Here is a 26,713-nt window from a genome sequence, read left to right on the forward strand (position 1 = left end):
ATGGAATGTTTGCCTCTGGACTGTTTTAAAATTTATTGTTATTTAAGTATCGTCTGTATACAATCGTATATTGGTAGTACTAGTTCCACGTGTACAATATAGTGATACAACAGTTTCGGACCTTACAATGTGTTCACCCACTGATCCTGGTAATCACCTGTCACCGTGTGCACTTATCACGATGTTGCTGACCGTGTAGCCTCTGGACTTTTAAAGGGCAGTGGAATTTGTCTTGGGATTCTCACCTACTGGTAGATAGAGAGACGGTCCAGGGAAACATTTGTATTTTTTTCTCCTCGCTGGGGAAAGGGCAGCTTGATTTCCAAAAAAAAAAACAAATTGTCTACCCCTTGTACCCCGCACCCTCGCACCACGTCCCTCGGACCTTGCTGGGTTCTTACACCTGTGCAGAAGCTGTGTCCCGTCTCAGAGAAAACTCCCCCTCCCCCCGCCCCAGGTGCAGTCACCTCGCTCCAGAGTCCATTGCCTAGCAACCTGCCCCCTTGGTTTTTAAAGTGATACCCTTTTTATCCTTTTCAGTTACAAACTTTCCCAAACGTATTTCAGGGTGAGGGTAGGAGCTACTGGAAACAGCATGGAGAAGGAAAAGATGAATTTGAGTAGGATTATGGCTGAGCAAAGACCTTGAAATGTCATAGAAAGGATGGCAAAGACAGAGAGAGAGAGAGAGAGAGAGAGAGAGAGAGAGAGAGAGAGAGAAAGAGAGAGAGAGAGAGAGAGAGAGAGAGAGAGAGGACATCAGGTACAGGACAGGGGACCAGTCTCTCAGCAATTGCTTTGGCACTGGTGCCTGAAGTGGGAGGAGAGAGCTGAGTGGGGTTCTGACTATAAAACTGTTGGGTGCCTCCCTCCCAGCACTGCCTCCTCCTAAGCACCCTCCCTTCAGCAGAGCCCGGCCGGGCTTTATCAGCCAGTGCCTTCTGCCCCGGGGGAAGCCAGCTGGAGTGTGAGTACCCTCCTTATTTCTATTCGCTTCTGTGGGGTGCTTGGTCCACTTTAAAATTTGCTCCTTTTCCCCTTTCTTTGTTTGAATGGAGAAATGTTTCAGAGAGTCTGGAACTGGGTAGAAACAGCAAAGTCAGAGTTTTGCTAGATTAGAAAGCAGCTTCCCAAAGCCCCAGGCCTCTTCCTGGAAGCTTGGAAGCCATGCCCTTGCTTATGGTCTCTGAAGCAGGGTGGGGGCCCAGCACCTGAGCTCCCCGTGGGAGAGGGTCTGCAGCAAGGTGTGTCTCCAGGACGTGCTGAGTGACTGAGCCCATCACTGCTGTAGGGGCGTTTCGGGCTGGGTTCTGGAAATAATGAAGTCAAGTTGGAGGCATAACTGACTCCAAAAAAAAGTGGGCCACTGGCGATGGCCCTTTCTAATCTGGTTTTATGGATCTTCCGGCATGTGCTGCCCTGCTCCAGGGGGAGTGCTCAGCTTCAGGAGAGCATGCTGCATTTGGCAAGTTCCTTGCAGCTGCACTTTCTACTGTGGAATTCAGACCTCCAGGCTGCTAGGAGTAGCACGTTCCCAAGAGGAAGGCGTTTTAATCAGGAGGCAGGAATACTGACAGCATTCTCTTTGTTTCTGCTTACAGCTTTAAGGACAACCGAGCACCTCCCACCACTTAATATCAAAAACTACCTAAAATAAAGAGTATTGTAAGTACCAAATAAATGTCAATGCTGAACGTGTCTTTAAAATGGAAGAGCTTGAATATTTCAATTCTTTCTTCTGTATCCATATCCAAAACTTTGTACTGTTTTTTTAAAGTGATACCGGCATACCTCGTTTTACTGCACTTCGCTTTATTGTGCTTTGTGTAAATTGGGGGCTGAGGGGGTGGATGGTTAACAAATTGAAGGTAAGATTCTCCACTAGAAAATAGATTATGACTTGCTGAAGGTTCAGATCAGGATTAGCAATTTTTTAGCAATAAATTGTTCTTAATTACGGTGTGTACATTGCGTTTTTAGACATAACGCTATTGCACACTTAATAGATTACAGTGTGGTATAAGCATAACTTCTGTGTGCACTGGGAAACCAACAAAATTGTGCAACTTGTTTTGTTGAGCTATTCACTTTATTGCAGTGGTTTGGAACCAAACCTGCAATATTTCCAAGTTATGCCTGTACTTGAAACATAGAAAATTAAAGACTTTCAGGTCTCTCTAATTGCACGAATTTCTAATATATGCTGACAATAGAACGAGTTTTATTTTGTATAATAAAATAGGGAGTGTTGGTTGGATTGAAATTCTGACATTGCCTTATATTTGAATGATGCGCACTGTTTTGTTTCACTAGTGATCTAGGCTTTCTGACTCCTGCCAGAAAGCAGTTTCCAGAACATTCTCAGGACGTTAAGCTCAGCACACACAGGCCTTGGTGTGGATGTGTCCGTGATGCAGGAGAATGAGGCTTACTTCAAGGCACAGGGAGATGTTTATTTGTCAGAACAGTCACTGGTTCCGGCCAGGGCACAGGGTAAAACTGGGGGTGGCCGAGCCTTTTGTCACTGTTCAACCCCCATCTATCTCTGAGTTATTTCAAGGCAGCCCTGGAGACAGGCTGCGTCTACTACCCCCCTGAGCCCTAGCGCCTGCTGCAGGCTGCTCTCCGAAGCTGCTCTCCGGTTGTTGACTTGAGTAGAATCTTGGGTGGAGTTAATGTGCTCCAGACTGGAAGACAAAGAACCACCAAGGCTTTCCTATTCTGTAAGACTGACTCTGCTGAGTGAACTTGGACGGTCCCCACTCTGAACCTCAGTTTTCTCTTCTATAAAACGAAGGCTTGAACTATGCACTCTCTAAAACCCCACCTAGCTCTTAAATTTTACCGTCTCTGGGCTCTAAGAAAATATTGATGTTGAGCTCAAAGGATGTGATTCTCCAAGATGTGTCTGATTTGGGTAGTGGGGGGAAGGCAGGAGCCCTGCAGGGGCAGGAGGGCTAAGCGTCTATTCTGACGCAATGTGACGGTTTCTGTTATCGCTTTCTTTCCTTTTTTCCTCTTTATTTTTTTAACCGTGTATGAGATGAGTCTTACCATTGCTCTTTCTCAAATGAAAATATGTATAATGTAACCCATAGACACATCAGTTTGGTACTTAACAAACCAGATGGTTTAACCACAGATAAACACACATGCACACAGTTATTTTCTAAGCTGTGACAGGGATATATCCCACAACTGGAGATTATTCTGAATGACTCTAGTAGAGTGTAAGTTCTCGAGTTTCCTACTGGGGCAGTAGAAGAAAGTAAAAATTAAGAGGGCGAGAGAAAAAGAAATGCCACACACACAACTTTTCTGGAACTACTGAAGGAAGAATTATCTCCTTGGATGCAACGGAAGTTTAAAAAAATAAATACAAAGCTGCCACACTTGTAGAATTCAACTAAGAATTGTTTATTATTAACAAGATGATGTCCCCTATTTGACAATTGTTATTCAGATACAAGAAAAAAAAATGCCATTTAGCATACTCTCTTAGACTGGGCTTTCTCTGTGCAGTTAAGTGTAGCCAGTATCTTATTACAGAAAATCAGAGTCCGCACCACGTCTTCTCACATTTGTGAAGAACAAGACTGAGGAAACAGTTACCTGGGCCTCTGTCTCCAGGATGGAGCCCTCACCGTTTGCCCTGAAGCATTTCAGAGCCGGCAGCCCAGCCCTCCCACTGGAGCAGGCTTCAGGTCGGCCAGCCTCCTGGGAGTGGAAAAGCGCAGCGGAACAAGATCTGTGTCGCTGTCTTTGCAGAACGGTTTGCCACCGTTTTGGGTTTGTTTTTGTTTGTTTCGTTCTAAGCAATGTAACATGAACATTCGATGTCTGTGGTCAGCTCATTGTCTCTTTGCTGATGGAGCGCTTGGCTGATGGAGAAGTCGGCCCTCTCCGTTAGAGGTCTCAGTCGGGGGCCACATCTCCTCCACCCAGGAACACACCTGGCACGCTCCTGCCTCCCTCCAGCTCGCAGTCCACCTGCCCGGCACAACCAAGGCGCGCGTCCTGCTGATTCTTGTATTTTTTTTGCCCTTTGTCATGTATGGAGAGTGTGGAGAGGAAGGAGGATGAATGGACGGTCTTTGATTGGCGGCGCTGGTGACGCCTCTCCTGTTCCTCTTTGGAGGAACCTTTTTGGAAATAAAGCTGGTGAGGCAACGCGCGGAGGCTTCTCCCGGCTAAAGCTGGCCTTGGCCCGCGGGCCGCCGGAACAGGTATGCTTCCTCCTGCAGCCGCTGTCTCCGGGGGCCTTGGCTCCTGCGCTCCCGCGTCTTTCTGAGTGGAGCCTGGGAAGTGGGGTCCTCACGCTCTGCTGAGCGCACGGCTTGGGCCGCCCGGATGGGCACGGGGCTGAGTCCAGAAACTCACGGGGCACTTCTCATGGTTCAGAGGCTGGATGGGTGAGCCGCTGGGTTTGGATAACGATGGAAAAGCTAGGAAAAACTAGTCTGGGGTTTCTATCCTGCTTCTCTTTTATTAGGGTTTCTTGCTTGCATGTTCTTGTCCTGCTTTTTGTTAAAGGTTAATGGCCTACTTAGTTAGATTTGAGATGTTTGAACATCAGTGGATGATCCTTGCTCCATTGCCTTCCATTGCCTTCCATTGCCTTTCCAGTTACTAGTAGGCTGTGTGGATTCTTAAAGTTCCCTAAGTAGATGTGTAGAGTCTAGGGCAGTGGTCGGCAAACTCATTAGTCAACAGAGCCAAATATCAACAGTACAACGATTGAAATTTCTTTTGAGAGCCAAATTTTTTAAACTTAAACTTCTTCTAACGCCACTTCTTCAAAATAGACTCGCCCAGGCCGTGGTATTTTGTGGAAGAGCCACACTCAAGGGGCCAAAGAGCCGCATGTGGCTCACGAGCCGCAGTTTGCCGACCACGGATCTAGGGTGATAAACTTGTAGGATGAACTGCAGCCTTTAAGCTACAGGCTTCTCATAAGCAGTGCTCATGCCTGAGTTCCAGAGCAAGTAGTCAGGACTCCCAGGGGCTCCAGAAGCTTCTCGTAGTTCAGAACAAATGGTTTCTTTGGCTCCCAATCGGCAGCAGCTGTCTGCTCAACTCAGGAGAAGACTCCTGTGTCCAAGACATGGAGGCCCTACCACGCATGCCAGGCATGGACCCTGGAGAGACAAGTAGCAATAAGCCTTCTTGATGGTGGGCTGTGGACTGAGATGAAAATTCAGTCTTTACCTTTGGGTGGCTCCACAGGGAACTCAGGCCATTCAGGTTCCCGATCACGTCTGGCCAGTTATGCTATCAAGTTTTGTATCTGTATCTCCAAAATCTCGGAGGCAATGTGTATTTAAAGCCTTCTAAAATAAATAAACGCAGGCTGGAAATTTTGAGAACATGAATTTGTTCACCCCAGAATAACCCATATATACCCACTCGTTTCTGTTCTCGATGGAAAATGCCCCTCTAATGTTTTCCTTCCATGCTGATCTGAGAAACTCGGGGCAGTTGTATCTGAGCCTTTTGTGGCTGCCCGATCAGAAGCCTGATGCCTCCAATAAGTTGGCCTGGCTTTTAAAACGAGTCACTGTAGCTAGGGAAGGGCTTACCAAGCAATATTTTCAGTAATGAGATTTAAAGAGGGAGATATCTGAAAATAAGTGGTAGCCATCACTTAGATTATGAAATAAAAGACAATTTTTTATAATTGCTTACTAATTCAGTTTTACATGCTTACGTGGGGTCAGTGAGCTCCATATAGACTTTATTTTGGCTCCTAGCCTCCAGCAGTTTTCAATTAAAGAGATTCTTAATGCAAAGGTTCATTGGAAGTCTCACATATGCAAGAATCTAACACTATTTTGCCAAAACAAAATAAGCTTAATCTGGAATGTGTTCCATAAATACCTTCTACTTTGTGTTATGATTAATGGTTCACCATTGTTTGAAAGGAGGATGGTTAGTTAAACAGTGAAATAACACAATTCAAGTACGATTATTACGTAATAGTAAGTCAGTTGCCCACATTGATTTCCATGTTAGGGTTAATAGAAGGCAAAACTAGAGTCGGGATTGAAGAAAAACAGAGCATAACTTTTCTATCTGTTAATAGCTCTTTGTTGGCCATGGTAAATGGAACAATGAAGGGGCCAAAAATAGCCATGAGAACCCCTGATTCACAGCCTGGCCACAGGTAGAAGGTGAGCTGGCTTATCTACATGGGCTTTGGTATTTCTGTGGTCGAGTCTTATGTGCCTGTGGCTTCAACATTCCCCAGTTATGCCTTCTGGTTTTGGTGTTCACCTACTTCACACTAACCTGGTTGTGCTCTTGGCCTTTCTTGCATGCTCCAGGTGGTTGTGCCATTGTCTTCTCCCTTTGCCTACCTCTGAGATGGCATCATTGATATTCTTTTGTGTCTACCATGAAACCAGTTCTGTCTGCAGAGTACCATATTCTGGTGATGTCGGTGCTTTCTCATTCACACTAATCATGGGAAGGGAAGAATCTCATAGTGAACACAAGTCATGGCGATGTTGATGTTGTTTTTCTGAAGCATGTTTACTATAATTACACCCGGGACATCCTTCTATTGTACAATTCTTGGGTTACAACTCTTTGGTTTTCAACAGTGTGGTCCACTCCCACTCTACCTATTTCCTATACCTTTGAGTAATGTTATTCTTGCCTGTTTTAAAACATTTAAATAACAAATTTCAAAAATGAGGAATTATTGAAGTGGTTGTCTGATGTGAGATATATATATATATATATATAATTGATTTCAGAGAGGAAGGGAGAGGCAGAGAGAGATAGAAACATCAATGATGAGAGAGAATCATTGATCGGCTGCCTCCTGCACACCCTCCACTGGGGACCCAGCCTGCAACCCAGGCATGTGCCCTGACCAGTAATCGAACCTGACCTCCTGGTTCATAGGCCAATGCTCAACCACTGAGCCACTCCAGCTGGGCATATTCAAGTAATCTTTGAATTTGAAGAATGTGTGTGACGGGGTTTCTTAGGCAGTGTTAACACACACAAACTGCTTTTAAAATTTCCCTTATCTTCAAACTTTTAAACATACCTAAAGCCTTTTTCCATAAAATTAAGTTTTAATTTTAAAAGGCTGTTGGTCTTAGAAAGCTGCTGATTGATCTGCATCAGTAAGCACCATTTTGTAATCTGATAGCTGGCTCCTTTAATTGACAGCATGAAGCTTAAGCATGTGATGTTAGCTCTTTCTACATTACTATTTGCCTCGTTATGTTGAAATTAACTGTTTTCCAGCCTTTTCCACTAGGCTGAAAGACATCTTTGAATGCAGGATATAGACACTCAATAAATGTTTGTTGAATTAGAAGCAGAACCTTATGAAAATAAAGACCAGAACCTTCTCATGGTAGCATCAAAGACAGTAATCACAAAAGTAGGATGGAATTTGGGTTTGGGCAATCATCTCCATGATGATATTTCAAGAGGAAAATGGTGCTTTCTTAGTATCATGAGATGTCATGGTCCAGATGAAATAATGTGTTTAAACTCATCCCCTGTGGCTACTGTGACCAGGCCCTATGCTGACCAGCCTGGAGAAGCCTGCACGCGGGTGTTTATGAGCTCTGTTCTTTCCTCAAGGAGCCAGGGGAAGAGATAGCCATGGAGGACAGTCCCACTATGGTTAAGGTGGACCGGGGTCAAAACCTGACCTCACCGTCTCGCAGGAGAAGGCGCCTTCCCAAGGCTCTTGGCTATGTCACCGGTGACATGAAAGAATTTGCAGACTGGCTTAAAGGTATTTTTGCTTCCATCCCTTGAAGAGATGTGAGAAATGGCTTTGGAAGAAATCGCTGATTCTTCTACTCATCTCTTTAGTTATACAGTCAAACCTCGGTTCTCAAATCTCAGTCTCGACCAAGTTGTTGGGGGGGGGGGGGGGGGGGCGGGGAAATGTCTTGGTTGTCGTAGAACCAAGCTTTGGTTTTGGACCTGACAACCCTTTCAGCGTCTCTCAGGAAACAAACAAAGGAGAGAATGCTTTTGTTGCTGGTGAAAATCAATCATTAGCACAGTTTTAAAACATAAAGAGGCCATCAAGAGAGCTAATGTTGCTAAGAGTGCGAAAGAAACTATGATCACAGGCAATTGAAGAGGCAGAAAAACTGTTGTTGATTTGGATAAATGACAAGCACTTAGCCAGTGACAGCATTTCAGAGGCAGTGATATGTGAACAATATGTGAACAAGCAAAGACCTGCACCCCTGAAAGACATCACTGGGAGCTGGACCGAGTACTGAAAGTGATTCCTTTCAGGCTAAAGGGGATGGTTCGATACATTTAAGAAATGTTTGTTTATAGATTAAACAATACATTAGACATGTACTGTATATAAGAAAGGTTAAAACAGTAAATCATTTGGGGGTCTGAAATGGATTAATTCAATTTACATTATTTCGAATGGGAAAAAATGATTCCATTTTCAAACAAATCACTTCTTGAATAGCCTTCCAGAATGAATTAAGTTTGAGAACCAAGGTTTGACTGTATTCACCTACTTTCTATCTCTTTCCTCCCCATTTTAAAACTTTTTATCTTTTAACCTGCAAGCCTCTTCAAACTTTTTTTTTTATGGAGATAATGGTCAGGGCCAGGATCTTGCTCTTATCAGAGGAAAACAACTGGCTCCATTTTATTGTTTCAGTACCTAAAATCTAAAATTTTACTATTGGTAATTCAGTCCTTTGACTTAAACGTCTGTACCTCTGCGCATGGTGAATAAGTGCATTTGACACTTTCTGGAGCTGAGATTCTACTAGGGGCAGTGTGGGTTGAGCATAAAGAAATTGGATGCTTAGAGATCTGGGTGCCACTAAAGAGAAATTGTTCAAAGAATATTTTTAAAAAAAAGTTTCACCTTCATCAGAGGGGGTTTTGATGATTTTGCTCAAGGGGGCCCTAAACTTGGGGCTCCTCACTGCTTTCCTAACTCTGCCCTCATCGTCTTTTGCAGACAAACCCCAAGTGCTCCAGTTCTTCGACTGGATTCTTCGGGGCATATCCCAGGTGGCGCTTGTCAACAACTCCATCAGTGGAATCCTGATTCTGGTGGGACTCCTGGTCCAGAACCCCTGGTGGGCTCTCAATGGCTTTGTAGCAACCACGGTCTCCACCCTGACAGCCCTGATGCTCAGTCAGGACAGGTAGGTGCATCCAGCCAAGGATGTGGAGAAGGAGAAGGAAGAGAAGGAGGAGGAGGAGGAGGAGGAGGAGGAAGAGGAGGAGGAGGAGGAGGAGAGATGAGCTGACACCCATCAGGGGTATAGAACACTCCTGACTAACCTGTTCCTCCAGCGAGGCTGCAGGTCTTCCCAGTGTTCAAAGTCAATGCATAATCCCTTGTGGGTTGTCATTACACAACTAAGCTCTTATAGCTCTTACTGTGCATTGCCTAAGAAGATTCTTGGGGAGAGAGTCAGCAAATGCTCCACTTTTGCATCAGCTCCAAAGAGCTTGATTTGTTATCTGTAGAAGGTGATTTAGTATCTTAGGTTAAACCCTTTCCCAGTTCATGTCAAGAAATGGTCTTTCCACTTTGGAGGTGTGGCCTCGGACTGTGCCATAGCAAAGGTTCCTTCATTGCTTGGCTCTAGTGAAAGTTGACCCATTTTCCTTATCAGGTATATTTTAGAAGACCAGGCACATTCACACGTGCTAGTTTACAAATCTCTTTTCTTCACCCCAGTCCTCAAAGGACAGCCTTAAAACAGCAACCCTCTGTTTTAAGTGAATATACATTTTCTTGTTGCTTTAACCAGCGTGTTCCACAACTTGTAGGCATTGCCATTAAATTTCTTGACCAAACTAAAGCATTCATTCTGAAAGTCAGCTGTTGAGAGGATACGTCTTTGCATTAGTTCTCCAGTGGCATCATTTGTGAAGGGCGTTATCACTTCCTGGGTTAAATCAATACAAAGTGCATCACCTCCCACACGGCCTGGGGTATTATTAAAGGTAAACAAAGGACTTTTGAACGGGGAGTCCTTCTTCTAATGCTCTCACTCAGCGTGACATCATCTTGCTGATCATGGGTGCCTCCTGCTCCAGTTACCAACAAGCCAAGGAACTCTCACGCGATCCTCTGCCACCCAGGAGTGTGGCTCACTGGCTGTGTCACCTCCCCTTCAGGCCCCGCATTTGATCTTAGCCACTCACTCCATGATCTTCACACCTGTGGCTCATTCAACCTTGAATGCCGGGCCCTTCATGGTGCCAATGGCTTCGAGTTCCCAGTTATAACATGGGAACCATTTTGACCAGGAGTAGAAGTGAGGTTACCACGTGCCCATCAGCAGATGAGTGGATAAGAAAGCTGTGGTGCATTTACACCATGGAACGCTGCTTTACTATGGACGGGAAGGAAATCCGGCCTTTTGCAGATGCACAAATGGACCTGGAGAGCATTGTGCTGGGTGGGGTGGGTCCGTCAGATGGGGACAGGTGCCGTGTAATTTTGCTTATATGTGGAATCTAGTGACAGAACAAACTAAGTAACAAAATAGAAACAGAATATCCAAGGGGAGAAGGTGGGGGGCTAAGTAAAAAAAGGTGAAGGGATTAAGAAAAAAAACAACACCTCATAGACAACAGTATGGTCATTACCAGAGGAAAATGAGGGTGAGGGGAGGCAGGAGAAGGTAAAGGGGGGTAAATGGTGATGGAAAATGACATGACTTGGGCCGGTGAACGCACAATATGCAGATGATGTATTATAGAACTGTACGCCTTAACCTATATAATTTTATTAACCAATGTAACACCAATAAATTCAAATTTAAAAGAACATATTCCCTTAGAATCCTCTAAATCTTATGACATGCAGGGCCAACAGTCAATGTAAGAAATGTCCAAACCTGGAAGAATTTTTATTTGAGCCAAACTGGCCACAATTGCCAGGAGACGAAACCTCAAGGGATTGAGAAAAATGCTCCAGAAAATGTCAATTTTACCACTTATTTTATACATTAGAATCAAAGGGGAAGACCTAAGGGGGTTACATGAAATCCATTGGTGATGATTAGGGAAGGGGAAAAGAAAAGCGGGGAAATCTCTGGGAGTGGGTAAAAAGTAAAAGGAATACAACTTTTTTTTTCTTAAGATACATATTTCTTTTATTTAGGTGGGTATAGGATAACATGATAATAACAATGAGGGGATTTGAGGTCTCTGCTTTGGTGCAGTGTTTGTGCCCTAAGGGGTCTGGAAAAAGAAAATTACCCTGACATTCCAGGGGTATGATATTGCAGATCCAAAAAGACAATAGACAGGCTCAGTTAAGGTCAAGATTGAACTTTGTTAGAGAAGAACACCTCCCTAGGGCATGACCACCTGCCTTGGAACTGCTTTTAGTTAGAAAGTTTTCATTTCAGACCATCCTATGACGTTACTTTAGGTCTCCGAGTTTGTAGGCATCCCTCCCTCCCCCAGACAGGCCTCCCCTAAGCTTCTCAGGTTTAGTATGTGGCCCCTTTTTGTCTACATGTCCATTTCCGTGAGAGGTAATAATAGTAAGGGGGGGAAATACAATACGGGTTCTGGAATGAAAGAATAAAAAGGAAGTAAGGTTAAGTGCTCAGAAGCAAAAGGGGCCCCAGGAAAAGATTAGGTGCTAAATACACACCAAATTAAGTGGAGTACTTTGCCAAGTAAAAGAAAAGTAATTGTCTTTCTTTGCACTAACTTAGAAATGTGCATTTGGAGACAACAAAATGGAAGCACGGGATGATAAAATATATGTTAAATTGTAAAATCAAGGGCACCGTGAAAGTGAATTTACATTCCAAGAATCTTACGCCTGACCAAGAAAATCAGATTTCAAAAACAGTTTCATCTGAAAGCTTTATTCAAGTCAGAGGCCCTCAATGACTTCAAAGAAATAAGAACTTCCCACAGGAAAGGCTAAAGGAAACAGAACCGGGTTGGCACATCGTTAGCTCTGATGCCTCCGTAGGGGGCTGTTCTAAGTGTGCATTTGTATTTTTTCACATCGTTAGTAGTATTCGGCTTCTATAGAGTTGGGAATAGATTTCTAAATATAATCTCATTTTCTAATGTGAATCTGACCTGGAATTTGCAAGTGTCACCATGTGCAAGCCCAGCCAACAGTCCACCTGGGAAATGTCCACGCTGTGCTCTCCCCGCAGGTCAGCAATCGCAGCCGGGCTGCACGGCTACAACGCCACCCTCGTGGGGCTACTCATGGCCATCTTTTCAAGCAAGGGGGACTATTTCTGGTGGCTGCTATTCCCTGTCTCCGTGATGTCCATGACTTGGTAAGTTGTAACTGGTCTTCTAAATGCTTTTATAAAAATTATAGGGGGGTGGGAATGGGGAGTTACTGCTAATGGGTACAGCGCTTCTGTTTTGCAAGATGAAAAATGTTCTGAGAATGGATGGTGGTGCTGGTTGTACAAAAAAGTGAGTGTACTTAGTGCTCCATAAGTGCACACTTTAAAACGGTTATGTGGTAAATTTCATGTTATGTATATAATGCAACTTCTAGAGAAATCATTTTTTAAAATTTAGATTCGGGTTATGTCTATTGGAAAAAGGAAACATTAAAACACACTGATACATATGGCCCTTCATACCATCTCTCCCCTCTCCCCAATATTCTGATGTAATCAGTCTTGATTGGGGTGTTGCCTGGGCATTGGGAGTTTTAAAAGCCCCAGAAGTTTCCAAAGTCCAACCAAAGTGAAAGCCTCTGGCTGCATCAGTGGTCCCCAACCTGCACACGATCAGAATCCCCTGCAGGGCCTGCTGAAACACAGATTGCGGCTCCTGTCCCCAGAGTTCCTAAATTGGTTCACCTTGGATGGGGCCTGAGAATTCGCATTCCTTTTTTTTAAATATGGTTTTACTGATTTTAGAGAGGAAGGGGGGGAGAGAGAGAAAGAGAGAGAGAGAGAGAGAGAGAGAGAGAGAGAGAGAGAGAGAGAGAGAGAGAGAAACATCAGTGCTGAGAGAGGATCATCGACCGGCTGCCTCCTGCACCCCCCCCTACTGGGGGTCAAGCCTGAAACCCCAGCATGTGCCCTGACCAGGAATCAAACCTTGACCTCCTGGTTCATGGATCAATGCTCAACTGGGCCAGCAGAGAATTTGCATTTCTAACAAGTTCCTGGATAATGCTGATATGGCCAATCCAGGGATCCCACTTTGAGAACCACTGTGCCTCTATGAACTCCCCTTACCCACCTGCCCCACTCCCTTCAAAAAAATTTTTATTGAGGAGTGGCATCCACATCATGGTGGAATGAGGAAAAAATTCTTTACTGAATTCAGTTCCTTTTTTAAAAAATAAAACAAAAAACCCTGAATTCTTCCAATTAGCTTCTATGCTGACAGTGTCTTAAATCCTTTTTATTTATTTTTTTTTCCGAAGCAAACATTTCCTTCTTACTGTAGCATATTTAGAATATAAAATACTAGTATCTACACAAATGAGAAGTAAAGCCCGCTATGGACAGTGTCTGCAGGAGAGCCACCCACCCGGGCTGCACCTGCAGGTGTATGGAGGGGAACCTGCCAGCAAAGCCCACCTGCCCAGGAGGTAACTCCCAGACTGCTCTGAAGAACAGGTTCAAGGGCAAGAGTCATTGCCTGTGGGTGCTCACTACACCCCCTCCCACAACCCATGAAATCTGAAGTTCTGATCTTAAAGGGATGGCCCTTTGAATAAGTCAACAAGTGAGTGTGCAAAAGAGTCCCAGAGACCAACTAATTCAACCCCCTTACAGTCAAGGACCCTAAGGAGCAAGCAGTGCCTTGCCCAAGGTCACACAGTTCAACTGCTCAAGGACCTAAAATTCTGTCCCCCTGAGTTTAAGACCTTCTTCATCCAGCCCACATCACCTGCATCCTCCCTTAGATAATTGTTTATCTTTTTAAAAAATACATACACTAAAGACTTGTGGAGATATAGACAAGTTCAAGATCATGGTCACCTCTGAGGGGGAGGGAAGGGCATGTGATCAAGTAGGTCACACATGCAGCTTTGACCTGTGTAAATAATATTTTATTTCCTATGTCTTAAATAATAGAAAAATATTTTTGAAATCTAGAGGTTTATAGCTTACTATAAGCAACCCCAGATGTAATTTTCCAAAAGCCAAAGAAACTATGAGTTGATTTTTTTTACTTTATGTAAGAATTATTCTGTCTACCACAGGATTTATCTCAAGTGTGTTTGGATTTTTTGTTTGTTTTTCCTGTGAAAGGTTTTCCAAGGCAGCACTTTAGGGGCATATTCAAAAGCCATCGCTAGTAGAGAGATTCAGTTTGTCAATATTGGCTGCCACACGCATATTCTTCCATTCTGTTCTGTTGTTGTTTTTAGTCCAATTTTCTCAAGTGGGTTGAACTCCGTGTTCGGCAAATGGGACCTCCCTATCTTCACCCTGCCCTTCAACATGGCATTGACCATGTACCTTTCAGCCACAGGACATTACAATCCGTTCTTCCCAGGCAGATTGTTCACACCCATAACCTCGGTTCCCAATGTCACCTGGTCTGACCTCAGTGGCCTGCAGGTAAGATACACGATCTCTTCACATTCCCCCTGGCTCTGGAAGACAGCCAGCGTCCTCCTGGTTACTCGTCTATGGGCATCAGAGCCTTATAGAGACTCAGTTGGGGTGGGGGAGGCTTCCTGTCTTCATTTTGCTAGCTAAAGCACTTGTTCTTCTCCAAAGCTTTGGGCTCTAAGGGTTTGTTGTTGTTTTTTTAATGACTATTTGGTCAAAGCTAACTTTCCCTAAGATCTGCAGTGCTAATTCCAGAATATAGCTCCATTGGAAATCACACATTCCATTGCAAGCTTGGCCCTTGTTTGGATGGGTGAGATGTGGGCTAGCCACTTATGCAGGCACCTCCACCTGGGGCTAAGCCCTCCATGACCTGCCAAAAAGACTGGCTGCTTACTGTTTTACCCACCACAGAACCTCTCTGTTCTGCCTTTTCTTACGTTCGATCTCACAGAATAAGTACAATAATGCAGGGTCCTCAAGCTTCAGGAGGCATCAGAATCATTGTTCTTTTAAGTACCAATATAATCACCATCTCAGACTTCCTAAATAATAATCTCTGGTGGTGTGGCCTGGGAACCTCTATAGCAAGCCCCCAAATATTTGTGCTGTGGGCCAGAGTTTGAGAACCACCCTAAAGGCTGAATACAGGCTGTACACTATGTACCTCTTTACAGATGTGCATAGAGAGAACACCATTTTTAAACATCTGGTTAACCCAAATAAAGTTCCAGCTTTCCCTATTGGTGTTTATTTAATAAATATCTTTGTTTTCATGATTATTTAAAGCAAGAGAACACTTGAAAACCAAAGAAACCCTACTTTTTCTCATGTGCAAAAGACTGGCTTTCCCACTGTGAGGTTATAAAACACCTTTTGCTGTCCTCTGTGCTGGGCGATCAAAACATGTGAGAAGCTTACATAGCCTTTTCTTTAGTTTCTTGCTCAGAAAATGAATGGGAGCATTTGGAAATAACTCAGAAGGAAAATTTAAAAAATGTATTATAGCTCCCCATTAAAAATGATAGTATAATATTCATTGATTGATCTATAATCGCACTGTCTAATACAGTAGCTATTAGCCCCATGTGGGTATTTTAACTTAAATGTAAAATTAATTAAAATGTAAGATTACAATTGTGCTCCTTTGCCTCACTAGCCACATTTTAGGTGCTCGGTAGACACATGTATTGGACAACTGTCGGACAGTGCTGGTTGGGGGAAGTGGGGGTCTTATCCTTCCCCTCCCTCTGAACTGCCACCTCAGCATCACCCGACTCTCCATGCCCCTGGCTACCTGAGGGGTAGTTCTGCTGGATGTGCCTGTGTCACGTTCTCCGGTCTAGAAGAAAGAGGAAATGAGCTTGTGCAGACATGAAAATCCAGCATTGGGTGGGAAGAATTTAGGGTCCAGCTTAGGGTAGAATCAAACTCACAGTATAGACCTGCTTCTGAATTGTGGATAAGATCACCTGACTTCATTAACCGCCAGATTGCATGGGAACAATAATATTTCTATGGACTGTAGAGATGCATGGATGGACTGGCCCCAGCATGGATGGACAGTTGAAAGCAGTAGATGTATAAGTGGTGGTCCCTGCCATCCTCATGGGGAAGCATGGGAGATCCTCACAGTGGGACAGTGGCACCACAGTTACCAAAGCCACAAGTCTGTGCAGGCAGGAGAGCAGGGAGTAGAGGGGGGTGCTGAGAAGGCTTTGAGTACAGCAGGGAAGGGCTGGTGTATCTCTGGGAATAAAGCAGAAATAGGAATGAGATTTTTCTGTAAAGAGAGAGGGAGAATTTTTTAAATTAATGACACTTATCTCAAAAGATTAGATGCGCTAAATCTAAAATTACTTCATATATGCTTGTGGATGTCCTAAGGGTTTCTGTCCAGTTATTTTAATAACTTTATTTCCTAAATTATTTTTACAGCTACTGAAATCCCTGCCTGTGGGTGTTGGTCAGATATACGGCTGTGACAATCTGTGGACAGGGCTCATTTTCCTGTGCGCCATCCTACTTTCCTCCCCACTCATGTGCCTGCACGCTGCAATCGGGTCATCGATAGGGGTAGTAGCAGGTGAGCAGGCATGGAGAGCTCCTCCTCCACCCCTGGTGTTGTTCAGGCACCTTCTGCACTCCAGACCTTTCTCTCCTTCCAATAGTTGTCAGTTGCTGCCTCCACCCTAGGCCCCTTCCAGAGCACCCTGCCTTGTGTCTGCTGCTCTGACTGCTTTTGTCTTATCTAACAGGGCTTAGCCTTTCGGCTCCATTTGAGAATATCTACTTTGGACTCTGGGGTTTCAACAGCTCTCTGGCCTGCATTGCAATTGGAGGGATGTTCATGGCGCTCACCTGGCAAACCCACCTCCTGGCTCTCGCCTGTGGTGAGTAGCACGTGCATCTGGGGGGAGGGGTGCTGGTGACTATGGGGTTAAAATCCAGGACAAACAGTGCAAAAGGACTGCATGAGACACTAGAGCTGGGGTTCTTGTTTAGGACCCGTGCTATCTAAGCATGTGACCAGGGCGAGTGACATCCCCTTTCTGAGACAGGAGAGCCTATTGAAAGGTACTATCTATTTTATCATATGTGTATATTGGGGCATAGAAACTCAACTTGTCCTGTGTTCTTCATACTAATCATTTGACCCAAGAAACGAAAAGGAAATAACTCAAGCTAAATACGGAGCCATTTCCCCTGATGACTCAGGTAGAATTTTGTGTGGCCCTGGGAGGATCACCTTAATCCAGCTCTTCTCAAACTTGAGTGTGCATCCAAACTACCTGGGAGGCTTCTTAAAATGCAGACTTCTGGGCCCACCCGCAGACCCTAGCTCATTGTTAGAGGTGGAGGAAGGAGTTTGCATTTCTAACCAAGTGTAAGTTGGAACTGGTGCTGGTGCTCTGGGGACCACATTGTGGGAACTGCTGTATTAACCCTTTCTGATCCCTGCATTCTAGCCAGACTCAGCCCACAGAGCTAGAAGGGGCTCTGGAGAGCGCCACTCCATCCTTCTCATTTTATTGTTGGGGAACTAAGGCCAAAGGACATCCTGTCAATGGGGGGGGCGGGGGCGGGGGGGGGGGCGGGAGGAGGCAGTGTAAATGCAAACCCAGAATCCACACTGGCTAACAACCTGAAGGGTTAAGCCCAGGCCTTAGGTGAAAACAGACTCCAGTGATTTAGATTTGAAAAGCTAATGAACTTCTCAGGCCATTGGGAGGGATGCTTATTTTCCCATAGCATCTGATATTCCTAATTCAATACAAGTAAAAGCACTTAAGATAATGTGCTAGAACCAGCGATTTTCAATCTTTCTCATCTCATGGCACACAAAGTAATTACTAAAATTCTGTGTCACACAAAAAAATACATTTTTTTGCTGACAAAAAATAGGTATGACTTTGATTCCTTCACACCAGATGTGTTGGCTGTTGTCATTTTTTTTATTTAACAATCTAAGGGAAAAGAGGTCAGTGTCCCTGACTAAATAGTCAGGTGTTGCATGTTTTAAACATTCTTGCAGCACACCAGTGTGCCATGGCACAGCAGTTGAAAATCGCTGTGCTAGACTGAAGGGAATGACACTCCCTAGGGGACAAAGGGGTGCAGGGATAGTGGAATGTGCAGAAATTACTTCAAATCTAATGGGAATATTTGTCTAGAGCCAGTTTGTCACCAGATTAAGCAATCCAAGGTATCTAAGTCATTACTAAAATGGCAGACCTCATGTTAGGCAGGATTTAGAATGAATTTCTGCATTAGGCAGGGGGTGGTATGGGACCAAGGTTTTCCAAGGCCTCATGCAATTTTGATTTCCTGGTGCTGCAGCAAGGATAACAAAACTCAAGTGGCCACTTATATGTCATTTTATAGTCACACAGCTATTTCCCCTAATAACCCTTTCAAAACTTCTTGCTCATTCTCCCATACTTGTTCATAAGCTTAGGGCAACAGTTTATATGGCCACCTGAGCTTAGCGGGGTTAGAATCTTTCTTCTGAGATTAGTTTGAGGTTTCAAACCTTTATTTGGAGTGCATACCTTTATTTTTCTGTGTTGGCAGCAAATACATATTAAACACTCATGATACAGTCCCAACAGTACTTATAAGACCTAGGGATTTAGAAGCTTTAGATCCCAGGTAGTTCTTGCTCACAGAGAGTTACAGTTAAGGGCAGAAGCCAGATGAGTAAGAGAGAGAGCCCACAGGAGCCTATACGACATTTACAGTAGAACAAGGAGACATCCACAGTGAAAGATTCTTAGGGGAACACTACAGTTTAGAATCATTGAGATGCACCTCCTAGAGAAGCTGGCTTTTCCATAAGTCCTAAGAACTGGGAGGAGAAATTCCTGTTGGTGGAGAGGGTGGTCAGGACCAGCACGGGGACAACCTGAGCCCATCCTTAAAGGTCAAGCAGAAACTGTTTTGATCATAAGAGTTGTGGATGAGGTCTTGACAGCTATGGAAAGAGGTGAAACCAAAGATATTTGAGGATGTATTTCCCCAAAGCAGGAATATCTTCATTATTTTCTTTATTATATAAGTAACACTGGCTAATTGAACAAAACAAAACTAACAAAAGTTCTATCAATACAGAGGAGTATAAAGCAGACAGTGATCATTCGTCATCCTACTCCCTGGATAGAACTTTTTTGTCTCCTTCTTATCAGGACCCTGTGATTACATTGGGTCCATTTGGATGACCCCAGATAATCTCCCTATATCAGGATTTCTTAGTCACGGCTGCAAAGTCCCTTTGCCATGTAAGGTAACATACTCACAGGTTCTGGGGATTAAGACGGAGACATCTTTGGGGATTTTGCCTACCATGCCTACCTTCCTTTGAATAGATCAGATTTTCTTTACTAGTTTAGCATAATGGTTAAGGCCGTATATTAAATCAGTTAAGAGCCCACACCCTGGTGCCAAAATTCCAGCTCTGCCGATTTTAATTTTTAATAGATGCCAAATTCATCCCACAAAAGCCATATCAATTTTCTCTGCCACCAACAGTGTGTAAAGGTGTCTGTTTCATCACACTGGGTACTCTCAGTGTTTTTCATTTTCGACATCAAGTTTTGAGACAGACCTCCAGCCCCTCTTGTAAAGCAAATATCACATGTAAAATGCCACTGCAAGTTTCAGCTTGCCCATATCACCATGATGCTGTCAAACAAAACTCAACCTTGTCAACCAAGGTAAATAAATAACAGGTATTTATGACAGAGGTGCCCTACTATATGGCTTTTTCAGGAAAGAAGACTTGGCAAACTCTGATAGAGCCTGCCAATGCTGCCTTCCCTGCCTCTATTTTATCAATGCAAGCTGTAAACACATTTTGTACCTCTTTTGCGTGGCCAGGATATGATGGTAGGACTCACACATGGTGGTCTGTTGGGAGGGACATTGTCTATGAAGAGTGGAAATCTAGTCCTCCCTTCAGCACTCAAGGGCCTTTTCTCTCCCTCGACAATCCAGAACACTATCAGGGTCATCAGCTACAAACTGTGATGTGCAGAATTTGCCTCTAATGAAAGCTTTCCCAGCCCAACTCAGCAAGTCTTAGTTGATGGGCAGCTGCTATTAGATAGTCTGACACTTACTATGGACAGAAAAGCAACTTGGAATTGGACATCACTTTGAACACCAAGTTCAATATGAGACTTGAACACCAAGATTGTGCCTTAGAAGTGCAATAGGTATTAAAAGGAGAGAAATGGCGATAATGTCTCATGTGCTCGGGAAATGTGTCATAGAAGAGCTGGTACTCAAAAGAGCAAGGATAGAGTGTCCCTAGTGCTTAACTGAGGGACAGTGAATATTTGTTGAATGAGTGAATGAATGAATGAATGAAATGGGGGGGGAGAATAAAATTATGGAAACCAAGCACAGAAACCCTTTCAACCCGCACTGTTGCACCTTTCTGCTCAAAAAAATATCTCAATCCTGTGATGACAGGGGTGAGTTTACAGTTGCTGTTGTGGAAATACAAGATTTTATTTGAGATTCACCACCTCCTTGTAAAATACACCTCCAAGTTACCTCATAACAAACAATGAAACTAGATTCTGAGAAGTTGGGTGATTTGCTGTACAACAAACAAAATGGCAGAGCTTGGATTTGAAGTCCAAACTGGTTCCAAAGACGAACCTTTCCCACTAGCATGAGACAATTCAGATGTGAAAGAATTAGGTATACTGTTGAACAAAAATACTTAAAAAGACAAAATATTGATAAAAGGATGGAATTGAGGATCACAGAGTTCCTCCCACCATTTCCTGTCCCGCCCCCTAAGATAGCTGATATGATTTCTCACCAGACAGGAAGACTAGGTGACGAGTATATCTCAGTGTGTGCTGATGGCCCAAGGGTGTGTGCAAATCATTCTTCAGGCTGCTTCCCTGAGCCTCCCTGAGCCCCCTCTTCAGCCAAAACTGAAGAAATAATGATTTGCTAGTTGAGGTCTTTGTTTTTGCTGTTTTACATTGAAAGTCACACATCCACTCAGATTACCTACTCTAAGATTCATGCTTTACTCAAAGTAAATTTAAAAATAGCATTCATGCTTTACTCAAAGTAAATTTAAAAATAGCATATTTATTTATTGGCTTGAATGCCAGCCTTAATGGTATTTGAAAAAATGTTATTCTGGGGAGGAGTCCCACATTTGTACTCAGTTTCTGCTGATCTCTGAGTTACTACCTTCTTCTTTTTTTAATACCATGATTTTTTTTGATTTTTTTTTTTTTTTTTGGTAACTGACTTTATTTGAGAATCCCAGATGCAGTCAGAAGCAGTATAGAAACCATACTACCTCAAGAAATATTCATAAGTTTTATTTGAATTCAACTCTGCCTGGATAAAATAACAGGAAAGTTTATTTGCTATGGAAGGATTTTTCCTTAAGTATCAGCAAAGCAGCAACAAGATGGTGACCACAGAAAAGATACCTTTATTGAGTACTTACTGTGTGCTAAGCCCAAGCATTATCTCCTTTCATGCTTGCACCAACCCTGTGAGAGATATGTTCCTATAACCTCCATTGTACACATGGTCGAGTCTGGATTCAAACCCAGAGCTGCTGACTGCAAACACATACTTGCAACCAGGGTTCTGGGCTAGCTGGCAAAATGTGTATGTTTACATTCCAGGGGATTTATACCAGAAGGCAGCCTTTCCCACAATGAAATGAAGCCTACCAAGCACTGTTCTCTCTTCTTTTTCTGTAGCCCTGTTCACCGCCTACCTGGGAGTCAGCATGTCACACCTGATGGCTGTGGTGAGTTTGCTTTATCGTCAGCATGACTGGTCAGCTTTCAGTGAGATGGAAACCCTCCTGAAGCCCACGTGGGTGGTGTCCTAGGGCAGAATCCATGACTGTGACAGCCACCACTTTCCCTTTCCTTGCACCTCTCTGTCCTCACCTTCCAGCATCACAGTAAATTTTGGTCCAAATTAAAGTTACCAGGCTTGTTAAGAATATCAGATTGCTTAGTTTAAGGAAGTGAAATTGAGGTTGTGTAACATATTACCAAGTTTAGACTTTAACATCAGGAAGTTGACTTTAGAATATATTTTACTGAAACAGAAAGCCAGGACTATGTAGTACTTGAGAATGCAGGAAAGGGAGGAAAAGACAATTAGCTAAAGACTCAATTTTTTTTTAATCAAGCCAATCATTTTTCATATCCCTTATCTTATTTTAAGTCCCCAGTCAGTCATCAATAGGATTTATTTAGACCCATGTCCTGGATGAATTAATTAATAGGCAAAATCATTGCCCATTAAGGGTCCCCTGCCACTCTCTCTCCTTTCTTTTCAGCACTATCTGGCCCTTTGATTTTCTTTTTCCCCTTCCCTGAGGAATCCAGTATGACTGTTCCAGGACCCTCCGCCCTCCCACCACCTCCCAGTGCCCTGGATTTTCTCGCATCACCCCCTTTGCAGGTGATGCAGAGTCAGTTTCTGATAGCTCAGTCCATGTGGATGTGGTCATGGCTGCTAATGGGTCAAGACAGTAACTAGTCCTCTCAACCACAGCATAAAGAATTTATCTGGGAGGGTTGTCTGAAGACACAGTATCTTTCTGGTAGAATGTCAAAGCGCCATTACAGGTCCACAGACATCAGTCCACAGACCAGAATTGGACAGGCTGTACAACAGTCAGCAGAGGAAGGGAGATTTTAAAAAACATAGACCCTTAGGCCCAGTTCCTTGGCATTCCTGATAAAGTGGATCTGACCTGGTGCTTGGCCATCTGTGTTTTTAACCCCCTTCCCAGATTATTCTGATGTGCAGCCAGGTTTAGGTACCATCACACCCATGGAGTCCTTGCATAGGGCATGTGGTGTATTCTCAGAATCTCATGGGTCGCCATGGATAGCACAAGAGAGAGGCTTATCCTCAAGGAGTTTAGAGTCTATTTGGGAGACAGAGTGAAAAAGAAGGAAAGCAGGTAGAGTCTAAGACCTAGTCTGGGTGGAAGTCAAAGGGTAGAGAGGTCACTCTGGGCCTTGTGGATGTGATGAATGGTCAGGAGCCATTGGGGATTTGCCAGGTGTCATCTCTGTGCCAAGTATCATCTTTTCACATCTGGTGTTAGAAGTCTAAATATCTGAGAACAAGGGAAAGATATACAAGATGGAAATGTAGCTGACCCCTTGAAAGAATGGATGATGACCTTTCAACTGCTAAAGGCCCTGAGCTCAGACTCAATCTCCATGGGCATAAGCAGAATCCAGAGCAATGCCCAACCCATACCCCCTCCCCACCCCCCTGGCCCATCCCCAGCAGAATGAGGATGGAGTGAGAGGTGGTGCTGTGAGTGGATTAGCTTTCCAACAGGATCTCAAAGGAACTCGTGCTTGTCTCTTCTCCCCAGGCCGGACTGCCATCTTGCACCTGGCCCTTCTGTTTGGCCACACTACTGTTCCTCTTGCTGACCTCAAAAAACCCCAACTTCTACAGGATGCCCCTCAGTAAAGTCACTTACCCTGAAGAAAACCGTATCTTCTACCTACAAGCCAAGAAAATGTTGGCGGAAAGCCCTCTGTGAGAGCGACCTTCATCCACAGCCATGGTCACGGTCATTTCTGACTAACTGCCCCAGTTGGCTTCCAGTCTCAGCAATTCATTGTTTTTCACTAGTAACCACTTTCCTGCTAACCCACTGGCTATCTGTTCTTAAGCTCATTTTGCAGTTTTCTCTTAGACTTCAGGGACATCCCTAAACATGTGAGAGATGCATCGGGACCACGTGCTCTGGCTATGGAATGTTAAACCCTCACGGGGCATTGGCACAAAGACTGGAATATATTTATGAAGCCAAAATGCTCCAGCAAAAGGAAGAACTGAGACTGGAGCTAATTATTGATATTTATTGATATTTTTTATGTTTGGTTGGCTAAATGGTATTAACAGTATTAAAAATTAAGCTCTGTAAACCAACTAAAGCCTTAAGGAAATGGAATTCCTGGTCATAAAATCGAAGTCAACCCTGAAATCTCAGATAAGCTGTTTGACTTGTGAAAAATCAATGCAAGTTACACATTATAAGCTGTGGTCACCACGGCGGGGCGGCTGATTGCTGAGCTTGCTCCCGGCTCCTCAGCAGGATGGCCTCCGTGTTGTCAATGTGTGGATTTCACTTGCCGAAGATGTTTCTTTTCAGGCTATCAGAGCTGCATTAGGGAGAAAGAATTTCTGTCAGTCAACATTATTCTGTATTGTTACTTTTCTTGGAGATTGGAAGGGATTTTTTAGGTGGAGTTTATTATCTTTTTCTTGTGAGAATGGATTTGTCTTCAATGAGATAAGAGAAGTTCTTGGCTTAACCAGTTCCTAAATAGTATAGAAAGTTACATTTTTTAAAACTTGATTTCAGAGAGAGGAAGGGAGAGGGAGAGAGAGATAGGAACATCTATGATGAGAGAGAATCATTGATTGGCTGCCTCCTACACGCCCCCTATGGGGTGAGAACACACAACCCAGGCATGTGCCCTGACCAGGAATTGAACATGGCATCCCCCAATTGAACACAACGCCCAACCAACTGAGCCACAACGGCCAGGGCTAGAAAAGTTACCGTTTAATAAAATATTCAGCGTAGCTATTTTTACTTGAATCCTTAAATTAATCTTGTAAATGTCATGAATGTGTAAAATTAAGTCCTCAACAACTGAGGGCCCTTTAAAATTATATTTTCAATTCCTTTGAGGATATCTTACATGTTACAAAGACTGACCGTTACAGTGAGATTACTTCTGGGTGTTTAGAAGTTGTTGAATTTTGACTTTAAAAAACTTATTATTTTCTGAATACTCAAAATATTCTCTCCCAGAAATCAATGATATTTGAGCCACCGAAAAGACATCCAGTTAAAGGATTCTCCCATTTTTCTTTTAAAAGTTATCGGTTCTATAAAGATTTTATAGCCAAATGGGCTGGAGATGGCGGTAGAACGTTCTGCCAGTCCCCTTCTCCTTCAGTTTGTATCAGTTCAGTATGGAGAATGCAGAAAGAGGAGCTGTGGAATCTTAAAGGATTTTCCCTCTTTGGGTTTACAGTGCTCAGTGCAAAATATACATACAGCTGGTGTGGCTCAGTGTTTGAGGGTCGACCTACGAACTAGGAGGTCATGGTTCGATTCCTATTCACGGCACATGCCCAGGTTTCCGGCTCAATTCCCAGTGTGGGGGCATGCCAAAGGCAGCTGATCAGTGATTCTCTCTCATCATTGATGTTTCTATCTCTCACTTCCTCTCTGAAATCAATAAAAATGTAGTTTAAAAAATATTTATATATACAGTTTGCTGAATCAATAAACATGCATAAAAAGGGAAGTAAACCTACGAATACTTTAGGGAGAGTTCACTTCTTCCTTTTCTCAGGAAAACAAACATTGTTCCAATTTAAAAACCCTGTGACCAAAGCCTTTTGCAACTGTCATAGCGTCACGTATATTCCTGTGGAAAAACTAAATTTTCAGTGTTTGAACTGAAATCTCTCTGGTTAGGGAATCTGTGAAATAAGACTTGGGGGAGCGGGTGCAGGACTAAAGGCCAGCATGACCAAGGATGACCAGGAGGAAAGAGCCTGGGCCGTGTGAGCGAACCAGAGGCCTCTGAAATGTCTCCAAGCCGACCTGCAGAATGGACTCTCCCCAGTGTGCTAATTACAGACCTTCTCCCGTGAGCTCACACAGACTTGTAAATAGGAACATTTTAAAGCCGTGTACATTGTCTAATTTAAAAGGTATTGATTTTCTCAAGCAATTTTTGTTACTAAGTATTAGCCTGATCTTAGTATTGTTTGCATTTTCTTAGGGAGCACTTGTACTTTTTCCTATTGTCTGTATAACAAATTTCTTTGTAAGAATATGAATAAATTATACTCACAGCTCAGTTTCGTGTAAATCTTGTTTAAAAGTCGCATGCCTTTTATAGCTATCGTGTATATTAACAATCACATGAGCAAGTATGTGTTGCTTGTATCTCAAGGGGCTAGAATCCTATTCATTTCTTATATTTGTTAGTAGCACCAGAGGTGTATTTGAGCAAAGCCTGTTCAACTCATATTTATGGGCCCATGCCCTAGGGCAGTAGTCAGCAAACCGCGGCTCGCGAGCCACATGCGGCTCTTTGGCCCCTTGAGTGTGGCTCTTCCACAAAATACCACGGCCTGGGCGAGTCTGTTTTGAAGAAGTGGTGTTAGAAGAAGTTTAAGTTTAAAAAATTTGGCTCTCAAAAGAAATTTCAATCATTGTACTGTTGATATATGGCTCTGTTGACTAATGAGTTTGCCAACCACTGCCCTAGGGTATCCTCTCAACTATCATTGTCCTCCACACACAGGGATGAGAATGGATACCAAGGGCAGTTATAGATGTTCAGGGAATGCTCCTAACACTAGGGATGAAAATGCAGAGAGCCAGCTTCCATGCATTCCCAGACAGGCCCTAGGCACCCCATCAGGGCTGACGCTGGGCCATGGCACGCCTCAGCAGTCAGCTCTCTAGGACAAGCCCTCAGGCCTCAGCTTGTCTCTACCACCTGAAGCACTTCTCTTCCACCTCCCTTCATCCATGGTTAGCATACTTGAAAGAAAGCATGGTAAGAATGGAAATTTACTCCAAGTTCAAAAGCAGC

General features: G+C 43.7%; 1 protein-coding gene across 5 annotated transcripts; it reads left to right on the forward strand.

The window, feature by feature from the left end:
• Window positions 1–793: 793 nt before the first annotated feature.
• On the forward strand, window positions 794–25,969 carry SLC14A1 (solute carrier family 14 member 1 (Kidd blood group)). Of its 5 annotated transcripts, none has more exons than XM_079784561.1 (11): window positions 794–967; window positions 1,602–1,665; window positions 4,061–4,226; window positions 7,609–7,762; window positions 8,978–9,167; window positions 12,168–12,296; window positions 14,366–14,558; window positions 16,491–16,638; window positions 16,811–16,945; window positions 21,797–21,846; window positions 23,449–25,969. In XM_079784561.1, the coding sequence occupies exons 3-11, from the start codon at window positions 4,080–4,082 to the stop codon at window positions 23,620–23,622; spliced, it is 1,320 nt and encodes a 439-aa protein (XP_079640687.1). In that variant the 5' UTR covers window positions 794–967; window positions 1,602–1,665; window positions 4,061–4,079; the 3' UTR covers window positions 23,623–25,969. The 5 variants fall into 5 exon arrangements, with proteins under 5 accessions (XP_079640687.1, XP_079640686.1, XP_079640689.1 ...); XM_079784560.1 differs by having other exon boundaries at window positions 795–967; window positions 7,606–7,762; XM_079784563.1 differs by lacking the exon at window positions 4,061–4,226 and having other exon boundaries at window positions 807–967.
• The last annotated feature ends 744 nt before the right edge of the window (window positions 25,970–26,713 follow it).

Source organism: Cnephaeus nilssonii (assembly GCF_951640355.1).
Source record: "Cnephaeus nilssonii genome assembly, chromosome: 11".
Taxonomy (NCBI): Eukaryota; Metazoa; Chordata; class Mammalia; order Chiroptera; family Vespertilionidae; genus Cnephaeus; species Cnephaeus nilssonii.